The sequence below is a fragment of the Lynx canadensis genome, chromosome A2 (assembly GCF_007474595.2).
Source record: "Lynx canadensis isolate LIC74 chromosome A2, mLynCan4.pri.v2, whole genome shotgun sequence".
Classification (NCBI taxonomy): Eukaryota; Metazoa; Chordata; class Mammalia; order Carnivora; family Felidae; genus Lynx; species Lynx canadensis.
In genome coordinates, this window is record NC_044304.2 from 62,685,542 (window position 1) to 62,707,504 (window position 21,963).

The 21,963-nt window shown below is 53.5% G+C and overlaps 1 protein-coding gene across 1 annotated transcript in view; it reads right to left on the bottom strand.

Moving 5' to 3' along the window:
• Positions 1-7,518: 7,518 nt before the first annotated feature.
• Positions 7,519-21,963, bottom strand: part of PKD1L1 (polycystin 1 like 1, transient receptor potential channel interacting) — a 117,708-nt gene continuing 103,263 nt past the window's right edge. Inside the window, 10 exon segments of the mRNA XM_030307634.1 lie at positions 7,519-7,568; positions 7,571-7,664; positions 10,873-11,082; positions 13,120-13,254; positions 14,745-14,885; positions 15,158-15,262; positions 15,985-16,219; positions 17,195-17,367; positions 18,288-18,371; positions 20,190-20,313. Of these exon segments, the coding sequence (XP_030163494.1) occupies positions 7,519-7,568; positions 7,571-7,664; positions 10,873-11,082; positions 13,120-13,254; positions 14,745-14,885; positions 15,158-15,262; positions 15,985-16,219; positions 17,195-17,367; positions 18,288-18,371; positions 20,190-20,313 (1,351 nt within the window).

The following is a 21,963-nucleotide window of genomic DNA, read 5'->3' on the forward strand; positions in this document are numbered from 1 at the left end:
ACCCTTTCCATGGCTCCCTGTGTCCTGACCGTCCCTGACTCACACGGCGCACACCCAAACCTCTCTGAAAGCAGAGGCCGTGGGGGATCGGGCACCAGCCCCCATCGTACACCCACATCCACGGTCACCAGTACCCGGATGTGGAAAGCGAGCTCAGATTTTCCACAGCTACACCAACTGCCCAATTCCCCTCCTGGCAGGTGGGTGCTAATGAATTACACTTCTTTCCTTCTTTTAAAAAGGACCAAGACCGCTCAGGCAGACTATAACCTGCGGTCAGGACATTCCTGACCTTCTAGATGCTCCTGCCTTGCTCAGCCATATTCATAAAAGTGAATCAAGAGGAAGATTCATAGGAAAAACCGTTCTGGCATCTCTAAATTGCATCGAAGTCTCGGTGGCCCGGCCACTCCTGCAAAGCAGCGTGTCCCAGGGGGGTGGGATGACGAGGCCTGTGCATCAGGAAGCATTTGGGGCAGAGGCTTTCTGCTCCATAAGAAGCCCCCGCTGGTGTGCCGCTGTCCTCCGGGCCCAACGGACATGGCTGGCGAGAGGGAGCGCTGTGACACTGTACGGTCGCCCAGCGGGTGAGGAGGACGGCGGCAGAGGCGGGCAGCCCCACGGCAGTTCACGGCACTGAGTCACCGCGAGAAGACAAAGGACAGTGTGATTTGCAGGTGGCTTTGGTAGTTCCAGGCATCCAATCCTTCCAGTTTATAAAGATACGAATCTTAATTATTAATGGCTGAGATGAAAACCAGCTGGTCCGAGGTTAGGAAATTCAAGCGGGTTGTTTCCTCAGATCACATCATACAAAAGAGGGTCTGTCCCGTGCCGCCCGGCCTGCTCGGCCGGTTCCAGTGCCGAGCACATTCCTGGTTCCGTCCCGCTCCAGGCCAGCTGGTCACAGCGCAGAAACGTGAGAGCCACAGGCACCCTGCGCCTCTGATGGCGTTCGAGTGCGATTGTTCTTGAACCTCAGGAAGTCGGTGTGAGTGACCACGGGCTGTGCCCGTATGAGGACTCACAACAGGCTGTGCTGTGTGCACGGAAGACTAGCGAGCACGTCCTAAGTGCAGCTGTGAGCTATTAAATATATGCACAAGGTAAGCGCCTCCAGGGATGGGAGGAGATAAATCCCTTAAAAGTGATCCTAGGAGACTTCAGAACTGACAACCTCCCCTTGTCCTTGCCTCGGTGGGAATGTTTGGGATGTTGTACCATCACACAAAGAACCGGCTCTTGACTCAACATACAGTCTTACTTCTTTGATTATATCAGTTAGGAGTGTGTTTTAAAAATTAGGAATGGGGGCGCCTAGATGGCTCAGTCAGTTAAGCCTCCAACTCTTGGTTTCAGCTCAGGTCACGGTCTCAAGGTTCGTGAAATCGAGCCCTACGTCGGGCTCTGTGCTCGCAGCACAGAGCCTGCTGGGGATTCTCTCTCTTCCCTCTCCACCCCTCCCACACCTGTTTGCATGCTATCTCTCAGTCAAAAACAAATAAATAAACGAACTTAAAAATAAAAATAAAAATTAGGAATGGATGTTGAATTTCATCAACTGCAGTCATGGAGAAAATCAAAAAGTAGTGTCTGCCATTTCTTCGTGAAGTCACTAATCTGGTTTCTAATATTTAGACCTTTCTTCTCCTGGTTTAAAACTCCCATATGATCACAGGCATTTTCTTTTCACCCGATGCTGGATTCTGTTCGCCAGTGTTTTCTGTTTCCCGTTTGGTCGTTGATGCCACGTTCTTTGTAAACATCTCTTATGTCGCTCTGATTGGCATGTACACGTCAGCTCCAGGTGTGCGGCACGGGGATCAGATATTTGCACGTGTTGCAAGATGGTCGCCACGAAGTCTAGTTAATATCTGTCACCACACATTATTGCAAAATGTGTCTTCCTTGCAGAGAGAAGTTTTCAGGTTTACTCTCCGTAGCAACCAGACATACACACGGTGTTGTAACCGGGGTCGCCTTCGCATCCTCAGGACTCCTTTCTCTTAAAATGGAACTTCGTACCTTTTGACCCCTGCACCCATTTTGCCCCCACCCCCCTGCTCTGGCAACCACTGATCTGTTCTCTGTGCCCATGAGGTTGGGTTTTTGTTCTTGTTTTGTTTTCAGATTCTACATGTAAGTGAGATCATACAGGATTTGTCTTTCTCTGTCTGACTTACTTCACTCAGTGTCTTGCCCCAAATGTGGCAAATGGCAAGACTGCATTCCGGTTTTCTTTAAGTAATTGCCTCACATGGGATTCGAACTTACACCCCGAGATCAAGAGTCACATGCCCTACTGACAGAGCCAGCCAGGTGCCTGGCAAGATTGCGTTCTTAACCCAGATCATGAGCTCCAAACACAACGATCTTCTTCTGAGAGAACACTAATTCCCAAAGCCCTGTTTTGTGATTTCTAGATACCTGCTTCCAGGGAATCAGGATCAGCACGCACTGGGCATCATGCTGGAACGCAGCCTCACTGCCCTGTCCACTGGGACACCACCAGCTGCAGGAGGGAGGGGCAGGAGTGTGCTCTCTCCACCGTTTTTTCACACCGCACAGGATGCTAAGCCCACTCAGTGTAGACGTGAGTTGAATATTTACTTATCCATCTTACAAAACTGATCTCAAGTCAGACTTTAATGTGCTTCATGTATTTTGGAAATAAACTTGATTTATCTGCTTTTCGATTTCCTCAATGATAAAGAAGTTAGATGTAACTCAAAGCAACTTTTTTTAAAATTTATTTTATTTTTTTTAACGTTTATTTATTTTTGAGACAGAGAGAGACAAAGCATGAACGGGGGAGGGTCAGAGAGAGGGAGACACAGAATCCGAAACAGGCTCCAGGCTCTGAGCTGTCAGCACAGCGCCCGACGCGGGGCTCAAGCTCACGGACCGCGAGATCATGACCTGGGCCGAAGTCGGCCGCTTAACCAACTGAGCCACCACGGCGCCCCTCAAAGCAACTTTTTAATAGAATTGTTCTATCCAATTCTCTGGCATTCCAGGGTGTGAAGTGCAAACCCAGCAGCGGTCACACACAACATCTCAATCTCTCGGCCCCTTTCTCCCCCATGACAAACCACGAGGGGCTCTGTGGACTTCGGCTTTGCCCCAGCTACTCAGACACCCACATATCCTCAAGGGGAGTCAAAGAAGAGCCCCCACCCCTAGAGGCCCACCTCCCCCTCCCCCGCCGCCCCTGGAGGCCCCCCTACCCCCCCCCCACCAGTGGCACACAGAGCCCGCAAACTTCCTGCCCTCCTTCTGTAGGAGACGGGGTTCCACATTTTGGGCAATACGTGCCTGTGGCTCCCGGAAGCCTTGGTTCCATCAGTAGGGTTCACTGCTACAGGGTTTTATTGGTTTAGATTTTTTGGTATCAACATCAGTAAGACTGGCATGTGGTGGTTTTGTCTTTTTAAGTTAGACACTTGTGCCCAGTTTTGGTATCAGCGCATTACTTTGCTCTATAGAAGCACATCTGGAAGCTTTCTCTGTCTCTGCGATCTGGAACAGTTCAGAGAACATCCTGAACTTAAGTGTTTTTTAAGTCTGGTGAGATTTCTACCATCTGGGCCAAGGTGCCTTTGGAAGAACTGTTTCCCTTGCTGCTTAAGGTTTCTGCGTGACTCGAGTTTGGTGCAGAAGAAGTACCGAGGGCCATTCTCGGGCTCCAAGTGTTTCAGAATTCACTTAATTTCCATAAAGTAATTTTCATTTTCTCAGTTTTATTTTGTACATTTAATGTACTTTCTTCCATCGCACTTCGCTGTATGTTAGCTAATAAGGTATCTACTTGTTTTTAAAAAAAAATTTTTTTTTAACGTTTATTCATTTTTGAGACAGAGAGAGACAGAGCATGAACAGGGGAGGGGCAGAGAGAGAGGGAGACACAGAATCTGAAACGGGCTCCAGGCTCTGAGCTGTCAGCACAGAGCCCGACGCGGGGCTCGAACTCACGGACCGTGAGATCATGACCTGAGCCGAAGTCAGACGCTTAACCGACTGAGCCACCCAGGCGCCCCTCTACTTAATTGTTAAGTGGAGATTCATCTTGGGTCATTTTTTGCTGCTGATTTAATTAAATTGCATTTTCATCTTTACAGATTTCTTCCTCTTGCGTGGCTTGGTTTGTGCAGGCACGTGCGTGTGTGTGCATGGATGCGTGTGCGCCTGTGCGTGTGCATGTTTCCCTGATGATTTCACTTGAAGACGTACTTTCATTTGCTGCTGCTCAGTAGCATCGGCCCTATTTTCCCCTGAGCACTGATTTAGCAGTACATGTTGTCCTTCGTTTTCTCTCTAAAGTCTAGAAATAATAACATTAACCTTACGGTATGAGTGAATACAAATGCATAAAGTTGTATTTCTTCTGAACTCTGGACTGAACCTCCCGTTATTTTATGTGACGAAGACAGTAAGTGGCATCTGTCCTTTCTTAATAGACTGTTTTTCTTCTAAGTTCCCCACACAGCTTATTTCCTATTCTGTAAAAATTATGCTTTTCTTACCATTTGCCCAATTTTCCACTGACATGCACATTTTAAACAGGTTTTTTCTTTTAGGGGCACCTGGGGTGGCTCAGTCGGTTAAGCATCTGACCTCGGTTCAGGTCTGTGAGTTCGAGCCCCACGTCGGGCTCTGTGCTGACAGCTCGGAGCCCGGAGCCTGCTTCGGATCCTGTGTCTCCCTCTCTCTCTGCCCCTCCCCCGCTTGTGTGCGTGCTCTCTCTCAAAAACAAATAACAAAACATTAAAAAAATAAAAGAATAAAAAATAAAAGTATCTCATTTTGCTGAGTGTTCTCAAATTTGCCACCTGTATCCTTCAGTCTGTCTTGTGAATTCATTTTTCTTTTGCTCGGCCTGTGTTTCCGGCCATCTGCTTCTTTTCTTTCCTCAACTCTGTCAATTTCTCCTTTGTGTTTTTTTTTTTTTTAATGCAGAAATTCACTTTTCTATCTTATTTTTAATGTTTATTTTTGAGAGAGAGAGAGAGAGAGAGAGAGAGAGAGAGAGAGAGAGAGAGCAACCTTCCATCGTGGCTTTGCACTCTTATTTCAGAGAAGTAAAACTTTTCGGTGCATTCAGGCCTGTGCGTGGAGTACACTTGCCTACGGCCTGACGGGTCCGTGATGATCCTCTCCTGGCCTGGTCTCTGTCTCCTTCGTTACCATCATCTTTAACGGCTACTCTCTCAGCAGCCTGTCTCACGGTCCCATGGTTGATCTGAGTTTATCATGAGCACACCCTTCTGCGTGAGGGGGTCCACCTCGCTGCTGCCAGGGAGCACGCCCACACCACTGGGCTGTGTGACCGTGCGTCTGGGCTGCACGGACTCTCTCTGGACCTCAGGGAGCCCCCCGAGAACATGCCTCACGCTCCTCTGCCTTTTCACTGCGTCCAACCCCTGTGTGTGAATCTGGGTGGCTCTGGGCCCATGGGCCACCAACAGCCCCTCCACTGGCCGCCACATCAACAGATGGCTTCTGAAACAGGAGGCTGTCGTTCAGTCCATGAGGGCTGAGGTTCCGGGGGATTTCTGTAGCTCTTTTCTTCCAGACCAGGGGCCTTTGGCTGACCCCCACGTGTGCTGTTGAGGTTGGAGAATGTGTGCTCTTGGGAGCGGCCAGGTCCTCTCTCCCTTTGGTCTAATTTTCACTGTATTGGCCGTCATTTTGGGGGATTCTTGGTCACGTTCTGGATCACAGATATTTCCTGGGGTCTGCGGGCATGGAATTTCCATTTCTGTTTCTCACTATCTTTGTTGATTCTGGCTGTAATCAGGGGTGGGGGAGTACAGAGGTATTTCTGCTATCATTTTATGCTGGAAGTCATTTGCTACACTTTTCATTATTAAGTGGTTCTTCAGTTCTGGCCAGAGCACACCTTCCCGCCAGCTTACCCACCCTTAGGGAATATTTATGCAAATGGAATTCATGATTTGGAACAGCAACCAGTTCGTACCTCCCTTAGAACTTAAAAAAAAAACAAAAACATTTTTGCTATAAAGGAAAGAGATAAAAATAATTCCTCATTTGCTTACCCCAGTGGCTTGTTAGGCAGAAATGCTCCCCAAGGGACCACCTTCTGCCCTGGCCTCTGTCTCATCACAGGATTGCTGCTCTGGAAGAGGAAGTCGCAGGCTGTCAGACAAGCCATTAATCTTCAACAGAAGTTCCTCTAGCAGATCTGAGACTTCATCCAGGTAGTAATGCTGAAGCAAAGAAAATCACATTAGTGAGTGCCTTCGAGAACCAGATTTTTTTCTTTTTCTCTCATTTTTGAAGCGTTTACTGGTATTGACTTTAGATGGCACTGTGCTTTGTTAGAAAGCTCACTGGAGGGGCACCCGGGTGGCTCAGTCGGTTAAGCATCCCACTCTTGGTTTTGGCTCAGGTCATGATCTCACGGTTTGTGAGTTTGAGCCCCGCATTGGTCTCTGTGCTGACAGCGTGGAGCCTGCTTGGGACTCTCTTTCTCCCGATCTTTCTCTCTCTCTCCAAATAGAAGAGATAAACTTAAAAAAAAAAAAAAAAAACATAGAAAGCTCACTGGACCCTGGAGTCAGAGACCTGGGTGCTGGGCCCAAATCCTCACATCTCAGTCCCTGATTCACCGTGTCATGTACAGGCATGCCTCGGTCCCTGATTCACTGTGTCATGTACTGGCAAGTGTTAGGGTTCAGAATGTCTATGTGAGGACTCTTACATGGACTTAAAGGCAATAAGGAACGGTAAACACGTGATACAGAACGAAGTCCTATAAAAATGCACGCTATCACGACTGCACGAACCACGCTGAGGGATGACTGTCAGTCATGAAACAGCTGGGCACTCGGCGGGCAAACACTGCCTCTGATGTGCCTGCCTCCGTGTCAGGGTGACTAGGCTCAAACACTGTGCCTGAGTCCCCACGTTCTGGTAGAGGTTTGGGTCCGGTGGCAGAAACCAAAATCAAATGACGGCTCTACGGGGACAGGGTGGTGTGTGTTTGTTGGTCGAGGCGGGAATCATAAACTCCCATCTTTCTTTTATTTATTTATTTATGTTTTAAATCTTTCTTTATTTTTGAGAGAGTGAGAGAGAGACAGGGTATGAGCAGGGGAGGGGCAGAGAGAGAGGGAGACACAGAATCAGAAGCGGGCTCCAGGCTCTGAGTTGTCAGCACAGAGCCCGACGCAGGGCTGGAACCCACAAACTGTGAGATCATGACCCGAGCCGAAGTCGGACGCTCAACTGACTGAGCCACCCAGGAGCCCACAAACTCCACCTTTCTAACCCAACAGGGTCATCCAAACATAATGAGTTTGTGGAAGAGAACGTGCTTGGTAATCCCCTCAAGGCCTTAGAATTTCAACCAAAAATGTCCTGCCTTTGCAAAGAGAGTTGGCACAGAATCGCCACCATGGTTAATGACCAAAAGCCAAGTTCTGCGAGGAAGCCTCCTCTGAATGTGCCACTGTGCCCCCTAACCCAGGCCCCACAGTCACCTGACTTTCTACCGTCTCAGCCTCTTCCCGCTGTGGCCGCTCCAGTCCCAGCAAGGCCAGGCACTGTCCCCACACGCACGCAGTCACGTCTTCTAGACTCACAAGGGATTTGCTTTGGAAAGATTTTCTTTTTCGAACAAGAGTCATGAGGGAACCTCTCAGCTGGGGAGGAGGACAAAAAAGATAGACAAATTGCATGTTACCAAACCCACCATGACTTTGTTAACCTGACAGACTACGAAGTGGAGATCGCATCTCAGGATGCTGTCCTGTGAGCTTTTAGTAAGACACCAATTGCTTAGCAAAACAGGAAAACACCTCTCGTGCCTTAAGCTCACTCAGAACACACGATGGATTCAGCCTTGAGAACAAATCTTACCATAAAGGATGTTTCCGTATCTAATAGCTGAGGACAAACACTGTTAACGTGACGTGCACCTTCCACACGTAAAATTGGGTTGGGGTCCTCAGCAGCCCTGCCGGCCATGCACGTGCCCCACCGTGGGCTTGTGCCTGTGCCCGGGAGACAGGAAGAGGCGCCCTTGTGGTCTCCGCACACCGGCCCCAGTTTGTTTCTTTCTTTACTGCAGGCTGAGACTTGTTAGCTCAAAAAGCCCGTGGGCACCAAACTCAAAGTTTTGCACATTTGACTGTTTTAAAAATAGTCCAAACAAGCAAACTTTTGAGCCATGTAGGGCCTGCTTTGCATACCTTGCAGAAAGTCACCAGACAGTTGTTGCCCCTGGTAAGACAGGGTGCTGCCCCTGGTGAGACCCCACAGTGCTCCCACCCTCCGGAGCTCTGACTCAGACTTCCCTCGCGCCACTGGGTCACAGGGACACACAGAAGACCACCTCCCACCCTCCCTGCATCCACTGCCCTTCTCCCTTTCTTGAGGTGGCCCCGAGACACAGCCTCTGGACGGTCTTGTGCTGTGCGACCTGTCAAGATGTGGCCAGGTACCGCTTGTGCGTGTTGCTGTCTCTCGTGGTCATATCTTTTTCCTTGCTCGGTCCTAAATCCCTCGAACCCCTGGCAACGTGTCAGAGCCCTGCAGGGAGGCCCAGTGCCTGAGGACAGGACACCATCCGTTCAGAGAGCAGGTGTGGGTCCGAGGCTTCCTCCTCTACCAGCCACACGAGCCTGTCTCTGCAGAGACCCCCTGGGCACCACTACCTTCCTATTCTTCATGATAAAGTCCAAGCGCCTTATCATCTTAGCATGACACTCAGAGCCCTCCTGGCTCCAAGCATCGTTCCCCAAATCACGGCTGCTTAACTCTGAACTCCAGCCTTCAGACCCTGCTCCCAGGCGTCTCTGTGAGCTGGTCCCTCTCATCCAACAAAGCCCAACTCCACTATCCCTTCTGCTGTGTGAGGACTTCCTGGTCCCCTCGGGAAAACAAATGGGACTCTATTTTGCTTGTTCTTTGAGGAAGCTTCTAGGTAGGCTTTAGAACTGCATAGTTGTGCGAGATCCACGTGCTGAAAACTACAAGATGTCAAAGATGTAAATAAACAGACAGACAGACAGGATTCTTGGCTTGAAAAACTTCCTATCGGGAAGATGTCAATTCTCTCCAAATCTGATTTATACATCCTTAGAAATCTCAAAATCCCAGCATGCCGTTTTGTAGATACCAACGAGCAGATTCTATAAATTATATGGAAAGGCAAAAGAACAAGAACAGCATGAACTGAAAAAGAACAAATCTGGAGGACTCATCTGTGCCCCGTTAAGACTTACATAGAGTTCTAGTAATCAAGACAGTGTGGGATTGGCAAAAGAAGGGGTCAGCGGAATAGGAAGGACGACCCAAAACCAGAATCACGGAAACAGTGAAGTGATTGGTGGCAAAGATACACAGGCAGTTCAACGAGCTTTTTAAAGATGGTGCCGGGGCAACTGGATGTCCCAAACGTGAAAGAACAGTGACTCTGATCCACCCCTCGAAACTTATGCTAATATTCAGAACGGACCTAAATCTAAAACCTATTAACTACAAAACTTCTAAAAGAAACATAGGAGAGAATACGTGTGACGGTGGCGTTGCCATTTGGTTTTAGATAGGACACCAGTGGAATCTATAAAAGAAGAAACTGGTAAATTGGCCTTTACAAATATTAACAACTTTCCTACAAATACCACCATTAAAAGAATTAAAAGAACAAGCCACAGAATGGGAAAAATAGTTACAAATCACACATCCAATAAAGGAAATGTATCAAAATTTAAAAATTGCTACAATTCTTTGTTTATACTCGTGTCATCCTCTATGGACTATGGACAATGTCCTCTTCACCACTGCCTAAACAGAATGGGTATTCTTTAAGTAATTGTGGAATGAGTGCACGAATGAACAAATGAGTAGATGAATGGATGGATAGATGGAGAGGTGGGTGATGATTCGATGGCTGGCTGGCTGGCTGGCTACATGGATAGGCGGATGGATAGGTGGGTGGATAGATAGGTGGATAGGTGGGTGGGTGGGTGGATGGATGGTTGGCTGGCTGGCTATGTGGATAGTTGGATGGATGGAGAGGTGGGGGGATGGCTGGATGAGTAGATGGGTCGTGTGGGTGGATGAATAAGTGGATGGATGGATAGGTGGATGGACAGGTGGACATATGAATAGACAGATGGGTTAACGGATAGACAGATGAATAGGTAGATGGATGAATGGATAGGTGGATAGATGGAGGGAGGAATGGAGGGAAAAGGGAGGGAGGAAATGCAGGAGGGAGGGATCTGTGGATGAATGGGTGGATGCGTGCACGGATGGAGGGTGGGATGGGTTAATGGGTGGACGGGCAGAGGGAATACTAGATGGATGGATGAGCCGTGACCTGGAAGCTAGAAACACTGAAAGAAAAAAAGGACTCAGGTCTGAGTATTGTCAAGGTGGGGGTTTAAGTTGGTGTGTGTGTGTGTGCGTGCGTGCGTGCGTGTGTGTGTGTGTGACATGACTAGATTGGCAAGTGGCAGATCAGTAGGAAGGTGGGAAACGGATCCCCATTCCAAACTCAGCCTGAGGTTAGAGAACCTGTCCGGTGAAGGCTGGCTAATGGAGTGAAACCTTTTTAAGATGGGAAGTTTGAAATAACAAGGCAAGAGTTAGCAGCCACCACGAGAGGAGGAAAGAGGGTGCAGCTCAGCGCTTGGAGGGCTGGGGGTCTCCCTGGAGGAGGCAGCACGCTGGAATGCTCGGTCTTGCTGGACCTGTTCAGGCTGCAGGAGTGTCCAGCCCCTGCCCCTCGTAGGGCAGACGGGCCTCAGGGAGCCATGGCCACGTGGAAACGTGCACACGGACAAGGAGAGTTTCACGCCTACGGCAGACCCTGACTTCAAAGTCTGGGGCAGGTGCACGTACCGTTCCCAACCACACGGTGCTCGTTACTATAAAGAAAGCCCCGCAGCACCAAGCCGGGGCCCATGGGTCAGACTTGGAAAGACCGGGGAACGTGTCTCTTTGGCGTCTTCCTGGAAAACGGAACGGCAGGCCTCGGGAGACGTCCGTGAAGGTGCCAGGTGGTGCTGCGCGCAGGTGGGAGTGGACTGCTAGCATCAGGACGCCCGCCAGCTGTGGGGAGAAAACTCGCCATCACTCACCTGACTTGGCCCTGGTTCGGCGGAGCCCAAGACCCGCCTGGGGGCTTCTGAGGGCTTCCAAACAACAGCACACTTGGAGAAGCAGCTTTTCGGGAGTCGATCTTGTCATCCCTAGTGCCGGGTTCTGTCTGCTGCACCTTCTCTGGGGCTCTGCCCCTCCCCTCCTCCTCCCTCACCCCTCCTCCTTCGCTCTCCCCTCCCCTCCTCCTCCCTCCCCCCTTCCCCTCCTCTCTCCCTGCTCCTCCTGCACCTCTCCCCTCCCCTCCCCCTCCTCTTCCCTTCCCCTCCCCTCTCCCCGCCTTGTCTCCCCTCCCTTCCCCTCTCTCCCTCCCTCACTTGCCCCTCTCCTCCTTCCCCTTCCCCTCCCCACTTCTTCTCCCCTCCCTTCTCCTTCCCTAATCCCTCCCCCTTCTCTCCCCCTCCCTTCCTCCTCATTCCCCCTCCTTTACCCTTCCCTCCTTCCCTCACATCTCTCCTCTCTTCCTCCTCCCTCCCTACCTAGCCCTTCTCCTCCCTCCCCCCTCCCCTCTCCTCTCCCTCCCCTCTCCTCCCTCCCTTCCCCTCTTTCCTCCCTGCCCCTCCCCCTCCCCCAGTGCCCACCAGCTCCACCCCCTCCTCTATCTCAAGTGCCCAGGTACCATCTCTCCTCTCTTCCTCCCTGCACCCCACCCTAGCTGTTGCCAGCCATGCTTCATGTCTCCAGCACCTGGCAAGGAATCAGTAAAATAAACCACTTAAGAAGCAAAGGGAGTTACATTTAACTCAGGTCAAGTTTTGTGGTCTGGTTGTTGTGCCACATGGGAGACTTGATCTAGGAACCTCGGGTGGTACCACTGGTCCAGTGTGCACGTGAGTGTGTGCATGTGTGTGCACATGTGTGCAGGTCTACCCTACCTGCATGACGGACCGCCAGCCCGTCGTCACGGGTCCACGTGGGCCCCAGCCCAGCCCCCCCCCCCACCCGCTGGCCCCATTTCCCGTGCTCCTAGCCCCCGCCCTGCACCCGAGGCCTCCCTATGAAGACGCTGGCGCTCCCCTCACTGCTGTTTACTCTGAGTGGAATCACAGCCGCCAGTGGTCCGCCACGTGGGCCGAGCAAGTGTGGTTCCCCCGCACACCTGTCCCTGCGCATCCCATAATTTCTGAACAGTTGGGGCTCTGCCACTTAGTTTGGACAATGTACTCATGATATTATGTGTTCTTCTGAACAAAAAAGCATTTTTTTGAGTTGCGAAGTGGTATAACAACGACCAGTTTAGTAGTCAGAAGAGTTCCACGTACGTGCAATCTCCAAGCCCAGGGTAAATGGCCAGGCACATGCCTGCCATGCGCTCCTGGAGGCGGAGCTTGGGTACGGGCCCACAGTTGTGACAGCAGGCTCTGGAGAGGTGCAGTTGGGCTTGAAGCCGGGTCTCGACTCCAGGGTCAGCTGTTCCCGCCTTGGTTTGCTGGGCCTGTCCTGCCGAGCACGAAGCCAGCAGGGTTTGGGGATCTGTGCTTGGTTCCCCATGTGCAAGTAGAGTCTGGCACCCTGACAGTCAGATCACCTGATCAGATCACTCAGCCTGGACCCTCCCTCGGGAGCAAGGGGAGTGGAGGCCTCCCCGTGAGGAAGAGCCGGGCTGCAGGCGGCCTGGCTGTGACAGTTCAGGGAGGGAACCACCAGACAGCCCAGCTGCCATCCCGGCATTTAGCAAACGCTCCGCGGGGGAGAACAGCTGCTTTGGCAGTAGTGATGGTAATAATGCGGCTGGAACGCACGGAACAGAGCAAGCGTGGACTCGGTCGGGGCTCCTGTGCTCACGGCCACAACTCACCACGTAGCGACCGGCACCCGTGATGGAAAACCACGGGGTGATGTTGGAAGCCCGGGGCTCTAGGGGTGTCTCAGCTTGAGAGCTCGTCCCTCCCCGTCACCCCACCCAGAGAAGGTGCTAACAGAAGAGGACGCTGGCCGTGCTCACTTATCGTGGAGGGAACCTGACCCTGGCTCTGGGAGAAGCCTCACCCCTGCCGCGAAGACGCCAGCGAAAGAGCGGCGTGTCAGGAAGGAGCAGGACGCCACCGGCGTCTGGACACCAACGAGGCAGATGCACTTCAGCGTCAGGACGAATGACAGGGTCCCCTGCAGCCACGACACCCTCTGAGACAAAAGGACAGAGCAGGTCAGCACGTCACCCCAACTACCGGCTGTACCTGCCGGCCGTGCGCGAGGGGAACACCCAGCAGGCAGTGGCTGCATGTGATGACGTCCTGGTCCCAGGTGTTGGAGGGACAGCAAGCAAAGTCTGCAGAATGGACTAGGGCCAAGGACAAATCATAACACACGTTCGGAAAGACCAGGCCTGAGTTGGGACCCTGCCAGTTCTAGAAACACCAGGACAGCTTGTCGGGGCTTCAGTTCACTGAGCTGCACAACAGCAGCCACGGAGGAGGCAAAGGCCCTTCCCAAGGCCGACGGTTGGGGGGCAGCCGTGTGTTGAGTGTGGCCAGGCTGGCAAGCTGGGCCGGCTGACTTTAGCCCCGATGGAGAGTCCCGGGGCCCAGACTGTGAGGCTGTGACGAGGCGGGCACAGAGACAGCGGGGGTCAGTGCCTCCCTGCACTCAGCAAGGAAAAGGCCAGCATGGCAGCCACCATTACAGGAGGTGGAGCTCGGGAGACCAGCAAGCGAGTGCAGACACGCAGCGAAAGGCAGACAGGAGCCCGCCGTCCATCTCAGAGAAGCGGTCACCCTCCTCCCCGGAGCCTCCAGCATTGAGGACGGACACATGATAAACCAAGTCAGCACAACACAGCTGGTCAGTGCCATGAGGACAGGGCGACATTCAATGGACACGCGGAAGAGGGGTGAGGGCACTGCCTGCTCTGGGCCAGCATCTGTGTGTGCAGCTTGACCTCAGGGCCCCACCGTGCATGGCCCCGTGCCAGCCTAGAGGCTGGTCAGCATCTGGGGCACAGAAGAGCCCATTCTTCTAGGTCATTCCGGGAGGGCCCACCCCGGGGGTGTGAGGTCACTTGGGGCCCTGGCTGCCACCCATTGGGTGGAAAAGGGAGCTCCCAGAAGACCTGCAGGGTCAGGGGGGTGGCTGTGAGGCCGCAGGACAAGGAAGCTGAACATGAGAGCTCCACCTGCCTACGTCCACATCCACGACAGCTGTCCACACCACAGGCTGTGCTGGGCACACCCCCCCCAGCCCCCGAGGACTCCTGCCTGGGCTCACCCACCCGGATGTGCACTTGGCCCTGCTCCTCTGATGGAGCCCAGGCTGGTGGGGGTCAGTTCCTGTGGCAGGACCAGGGCCCTCCTGCACCATGGGAGGGGCTGACTCCACCCACCTCCGGGGCGCCGTTAGGAGGAGAGGAAACAGACATGATGTGTCTCAGTCTCTCATGTAGAGTCACTGGAGCAGTCCGTGTTCTAGAGTCACGTTCCACACACACACATGCACCCCTGCAACATGTCCCCTAAGGACTCCAGGCCCTTCCCTGTCCCATTCACCCTTGTCCTAGGCTCAGAGCATTTTCATTCAATATGGAACAAATCCCTTGTCTAGAACCTTCTAGAACGTGGATGACCTCCTCCTTCGGGCAGCCTCACAGAGCACGTGAGGCCCTGGACGCCCTTCCATACCTGATTCCATGAAGTCACAAGACTGAGGTCTAGAAACTCGTGGAAAAGTCCCTTTTGGAAGTGGTCGGCCACCTCCCCGGTGAGAGTGACCAGGTGGCTGGAGGCTGCGTGGTAGGCGAGGCCGGCTCCAACCACGGTGAGCTGTAGGGTTGAAGAGGAAGGTGCCTCAGGGGGCTCCCAGGGAGGCCCCCCCAATGGCACCCGCATGGCTAGGGGTGCAAAGTAACAGCAGGAGCAGCGAACGGATGCTGACCCCATGCTATTTGTCATCAACACGACAGAGGGGGACACGGCAAGAAGCTTGGAATTAGCTAGAGCACAACCCATTTCCTGCTAAAATTATCTTCGTTTTCAGGTAAGGACACTGGTTTTCTGGTACCGTTTTTCTCCAGGACGACGACAGGACAGCCTACCTCCAGCCAGCGCCCCGGGCTGTGCCAGTAGCTGCGGACGCCCGTCTCAGCCATGCCGGAGAGATGCAGACACAGGCCGATCAGGTTGAGCGCCAGGAAGACCAGCTGACGGAGGGACACGAGACAAAGATACGACACACCGTGTTCCCAGGTCTGCGTTCTCAGCTGGCTCCCCGCCAGGCACCAGGGGCTGTTGGTACCCTTCCCGCAGGAACCCCTCCCCCCGCCCTGCTGCCCCCTGCTGGGCGTCAGTTAGGGACACAGGTGAGCTCGTGGTGGGCCCCACGTGCAGGCAGACCCTGTGGTGCGAATAGCATGCAGCCACCCGGCAGGGTCCTCCCGGCCCGTCCTCGTACAGCTCCAGAGAACAACTTTCCACAATTTGTGAGATGTGTGTTATTATCGGCTCCTGGGCCAGGCAGAGCCTTGGAAGCTCCTGATGAACAATTTCTTGAAGTTCCTGCTTGCCCGCATTTGTCCATTTGGAGCAGCAGCAGGGACAGGATGTGCAGTAAGGTCCGAACGAGACGTGTCCCAGGGCAGGTCAGCCGTGCTGACCCCCCGTGGACCCTCCCAGGTAACACTTTTAAGCTGAACAAGCCTCTTTCGGGACGCTCCTCCACCCCTCTGCGGAGCACTGATGCCAACGCGCATCTCAAAGCAGAGAGAGGGTGCCGACTGTCCCCTGCCGGGCCCTGTGTCACAGGGGGTGGCACCGCGGGTCTGCGTGGACGTGGGGAGCAGGGACGCGGTGGGGAGCCTGGCGGGTGGGCCGCCCGAAGTGGAGCCCGGGACCCACAAGCAGGCACGGGTGCGGGCGGACCCACCTCAGGAAGCGTGAGGCGGTACCACCGGGACGAGTCACTGTGGAAGATGGCCACCGACTCCACCAGCGGGGAGAGGGCCAGGCCCCCTGCAGGGAGCAGTTCGGTGCGCAGGGACACGCTGGACAAGAGTCGAGTCGGAGGGTTATAGAGAGTGAAGTGCACGGACACGGCTCTGGTGCTGCAGTCTATCCACCTGCTGGCCCTGAGGCCGCTCAGGGCCGCGTGGGCCGCCGCCCTGCAAAGTGGTGCACATCGGGGCGAGCCAGGGCCGCCACCCCAGACCTTGCGCCCCTGGCCTCCAAGGCCACCCAGGATCCTGCGGCTGGACAGACAGGCTTCTGTGTGTCCCCCCTCTCCTTGCCCGGGACCCTGAGGCAGGACCACTCCACAGAAGGGAGGCCCTGCATCTGGCACGGGCACAGCTCGGGGAGAGGTGGCCACCTCTCACGGCAAGGCCTCTAAAACCTTCATTCCTCTTTTCCTACTGCAGACTCACTCTGGTGCCGGAAAGACGCCGCCTTTGGCCTGTCTGTGTTTGGTGACAATGCAGTAATTTCCCTCCTGTGCTGCTAGTATCACTCACAGGCACCTGTCACCGTGGCTGCTTGAGGCAGGGTCCTTGTTGCTGTCAGACAGCCCACCCCTGTGCAGGCCATGGGCTGTTACAGCTGCCGGGGAGGCCGGGCTGGGCCACCAGCTGTGGACAATGGCCAAGACTCGGGTGCCCACCTGCACAACGCAGGACCAAGGGGAGGCTGCCCTCCTTTGTGGAGCCCCATGAGGCCCAGTGTGGCTGCGTGAGGCCCAGTGAGGCCCAGTGCAGCCCTGTGAAGACCAGTGTGGACCCATAAGGACCAGTGAGGCCCAGTATGGCCCCATGAGGCCCAGTGAGGTCCCGTGAGGCCCCGTGAAGACCAGTGCGGCCCTGTGAGCATCCTGCTCAGCACAAAGCCATTGAGGACAAATGTTCATTAGATTTCCTGACCTCCAGCCTTCTGGCAAATTCTGGGGGGAACGTTTGGCTTTTCCTTCTTGTGCTGAGACTGAAGCCCTATGTTTGCCAGGCCTCCGGGCTGGGGCCTCACTCCTGTCACTCCCCAGCGAGAAGAGCTGCCCCTGACCAGGGCGGGTCGCGCCCCTGACATCTGGCCACCGCACAGAGTGATGGACGGGTAAGCGTGGACGGAGCTGACCTCTGGATCACACTGACCTTGTGCTGCCCAGGCTGAGCACCCAGTGCTCCCTCGCCCCGTAGTCCCCGGGGCCACTTGCAGCCACTCCCTGGATGGCCGGATCTGTCACAGAGCTGGTGTCGGTGGCTCCCACTTGGGGGCTATGTGTAGGAGGAGAGTCTTCAGTAAGCACTGAAGGTGGGCTGGGAAGCTGTAGGAGAAATAATCAGAAATAATCAGCTGTAGGAGGGATAATCAGATGCATGTTTCAAAGTTGGCCCTGCGGCCTGGGCTGTACACACCTGGCCACACGTGGGCACATGCTACCCTGACACACGGCCCCCACTTCCTCAAAGCCCCGTCACCCCTGGGCTCCGGCAGAGCCCGAAGGATCCACTCCGCCACGTGAAGGCCGTGCACCCGTCTGGGCTTGGACGTCAGAAGGGCTCCGTTGGCGCGGGGAACTCGGGCGAGGTGCCCACCTTCGAGCACCCCCTCCCACTAGGAGACACGAGAATACCGTTTTCAGTATTTTGGGGCTGACCTGCTTTTGCCCAGTGTGCTGGGACGGGCAGAGGGCACGGGAAAGGTTTGGCAAGAGAAGGAAGGGCAGGTGACGCCCACGGTTGTCCCAGACCCTGGCCGCTGACCGGCTCCAATCACAGCCAGGCTCCCAGCGAGGCTTCTCACGGCCTGCGGCCTTCTTGCCCGAACATCTCCCAGACTTTCCGAACTCGGAGTATTTTACAGAGAACAGACTGATGGGCGCCAGAGGGGAGGTGGGGCAGGGGGACGGCTGAAGCAGGTGATGGGGGTTAAGGGTGCACTTGTGAGGAGCACCGGGTGACGCACAGAGTTGCTGTATCCAGTGCGTATCGTACACCCGAAACCAGTGCGACATGGCGTGTTAACTCCATGTTAAGTCCACGAATCCACACATAAATCCACACGTGCACACACACAGATAAATCATACACGCACACACACACAAACACATACATACATCAATCCATCAATCCATCCATACATACATAAATGGCAAATCTCAGGAGAAAACACACACACACACACACTCTCACGTGCACTCACACGCGCTCACGGAAAGAGGTGACAAGAAGGAGAGCACCCCACCTCGCACTCGCTGTCAGAGGAAGCTCTCAGCTGTTTAATGACCAAAGCGCCCATGAGGTAGCACTTCCCGCCAAGGGCTCCGGGCTGGAGGAAGAATAAAAATGGAGACGCCTGCTACTCCTGACACCATTATCACCCTGTACGGCAGCTAATTGGAATTTAAGTAAAATTTTAAAAAATAAATAAAAACCAAACAAACGACAACCACAAAAAACATGGAGATGCCTGGACAGACAGCAAGCCTGGAATGCGTGGTGCACCACCCTCTGGAAGCCCCAGCGACAGGATTACCCGGCAGGATGGATTTAACAAACATTCTCTGGAAGACACAGCTGCCTCACGGTCTTTGCACCAAATCTAAATGGTCACTTTTTGTCTTTCTTTTTTTAAGTTTTATAAAAAAATTTATTTATCGAGAGAGAGAGAGGAAGAGAGAGAGGGAGAGAGGAAGAGAGAGAGGGAGAGAGGAAGAGAGAGAGGGAGAGAGGAAGAGAGAGAGGGAGAGAGGAAGAGAGACAGGGAGAGAGGAAGAGAGACAGGGAGAGAGGAAGACAGACAGGGAGAGAGGGAGAAGAGAGAGAGAACAGCAGGAAAGGGGCGGAGAGAGGGAGGGAGAGAATCCCAAGCAGGCTCTGCACCATCAGCACAGACCCCGATGTGGGACTTGAAGTCACAAATCCTGAGATCATGACCTGAACCGAGATCAGGAGTCAGACACTCAACCGACTGCACCCCCCCAGCAGCTCCTGCTTTTTGCCTTTTTCTAAAGTGTCTCTGGCGTCATCCACGTGACAGCATAGAATACGATAAAAGTGGAATCAGAAATGCAGCCGACCCTCGAACAGCACACTTTACACTGCACGGATCCACTGACAATGTGGGTTTCTTTAGATGAATACAAGACAGAACCGTCAATGTACTTTCTCTTCCTTAGGATTCTCTTAAGGAGATTTTCTCTTCTCCAGCTTACCGTTATTATAAGGACACGGTATATATCTAACATGTGGAATATGTGTTCATCAACTGTTTCTGCCATTGGTAAGGCACAAGGTCAACAGTAAGCTGCCAGTAGTTAAGTTTTGAGGGCATCAAAACTTGCACGTGGAATTTCAACTGCGTGGGGGTCAGCACCTCTGACCTTGTGCTGTTCAAGGGTCACCTCTACGGTGTTTGAGAAATGCGGGACAAAATCATTTTATTTTCTTAAAGAAAGGCAGAACGTAGGGTCACCTGGGTGGCTCAGTCAGTTAAGTGTCTGACTTCGGCTCAGGTCATGATCTCGCAGTTCGTGGGTTCGAGCCCCGCATCGGGCTCGTTGCTGACAACTCAGAACCTGGAGCCTGCTTCGGGTTCTGTGTGTCCCTCTCTCTCTGCCCATCCCTCACTCATGCTCTGGTCTGTCTCAAAAATAAGCGCTAAAAAAAAGGTAGAACATAAAAGATAAACAAGGGACAGGGTTATTATATGAAACGCATATATTCACTGTAAGTTTTTTTTCAGAATTTGGGGAAAGCCTTGCCTCTCTCTGGAAGCTTCCTGGATGCTCCCCCTCTGTCCTGGGGTGCCCTGTGTCCTGTGTCACAGCATTCTGCCCACTGATCTAGCCTTCTGTCCCCACTGGCCCACAAGCTCTGGTGGAGCCACCATGCCCTGCGTCCAGCCCAGCCTGGCGACTGCAGGCGTCCAGAGGTGCTGGTGCAGCTAAGGCAGGTGCACGGATCTGGAGCAAATTCGTGCTGGGCCGAGAAGCAGCAAGATGCACCCACAGCCAGGAGCCGCTGGCCCACAACCTAGAAGTCATTCACGAGCATGCAGTGTTGCAGGTCAGGTGTTTGATGATCTTGCCCACCGTGACATACTTCCCTGCAACGACCCCATGTTGAAGGGCGGACAGAAGCCCACCTGAGCACGTGGCACGCCGGCTGTGTGGGCGCCTTGCCCATGCAGGCCATCCAGCAGCGTGGTCAGACTCCAGTCCCACCAGGCCCCCACACTTGTCAGGCCGCCGGAGGAGCTCCTGGCATTCCTGAGCACAAGAGCAGAAACCAAAGGCTATTTTTCTGTAATGTACGTTTCCAGTACCTGCAGGAATAAAAGTGGGGCTGTTCGCAGCACGGGGTATGGTGTGATTCTGGATCGTGCTCTGCTCCTCGGCAATAGGCGGGAAGACCGCACAGTGATGAAGCCACCTGTCCCTTCGCTCACCTGTTCACTGGACAAACTTCACCGTGTGCCAGGCACAGGTGGGGAGAGAGAAATCATGCCCTGGCCCTCTTGTAGGGAAACAAACAATAAATCAAACAAATAAGCGAAATGGAGACTGTGTCAGGGGTCCACATTCAGGAGAGAAAGCTAAATCGTAGGAACCCGAAGGCAACGAGGGAGTGAGCCGCACAGACGTCAGAGGGAGAGTGTTCCAGGCAGGGATGGTGAGGCAGAGGCTTGGACAGGCACGGGCCTGTGAGGTCAAGGAAGGGTGTGGGGGGCGGTGTGGCCAGTGCAGGGTGAGCACCAGGAGGGGACCAGAGGAACAGGGGCCCCAGGACCCATGGGTAGAGACACAGCCCCCTCTCCACACCACTGCCTGATGGACGGCCTCCCCCTTTCTTCCCCAAAGACCCAGAATGGCCACCAAGCCTCCCAAGACGGCCTGAGTGTTCAGTGAACAGGCACAGACCGGGGACAGGATGACACATAGTAGGGGGTCAACAAATGTGGGCCTGGTTTTCTTCCAATTAATTTTTATGACTCTTGTCAGATATCTGTTTCACTTTTCCAGCAAGGAACCGAAGTAAGGGACCACCGGAATTTCGAGCTGACAACACAGATGGTTTCTGCTTGCTCAGACAACGCAGGGAAGCCACGCGCACAGGCCCAAGCCGCACATGGCTGCACGAGGAGCAGACATGTGGCTCCGAGCTGCAGTCGAATGGAAAATGAAATGTTAAACTTCTTTAGAGAGAGGACAAAATACTTTGCCCTGCCTCGAAAACACGTCTTTACATGTGGCTTCACAGAAAGGACCCGTAGCCAGGGCAAGGATGGTGTGCGCCTAATACCCCCATGGCAATGGCAACCGGTCTCATGTCTTACTACATCCGGGCCTCCCTCCACGAGGAGGGGGGACCGGGACACTTCTCGGAGGAGGTCATGTTGTGGGAAAGCGACGAGAAGTTAGGAAGTGACATGAACTCCAGTCATCCAAGGACACAATTTCTTGTTCTCCACGTGTGCGGAGAGCAGGGGGTGAGCCAAACAATCCAAGAGTGTTCTCGCTCCGTATCAGAGCTACTAAATCAATCAGGCCCACAGAGCTGGCTAAACGTCGCAAAAATAAAGTCAGCGGCTATTTTCCACTTACGGCCCTTGGATGGCATGACTATTTCATGTACTGGCACCTTACTGGGTGGTTTGCTTCTGTTTAACTTGGGACTTTCACGGAGACTTGATAGAGTCCAGAAAAACTTCAGATAAAACTTAAATATGATGGAACCCAATCTCATGATCGTTGTTTTTCTATGACAGAAGAAATCAAGCTGCCCAGCTGCCTCGCTGTGCAGGTGGGGATACGCAGGCCCAGGGTCATCAGACTTGCCCGAGTCCCCTACTAAGCAAACAAAGCCCGGTCCCTCAAATAGACGTAGTTGGTTCTTCCTGGATGCTGGCAAACGTTGAA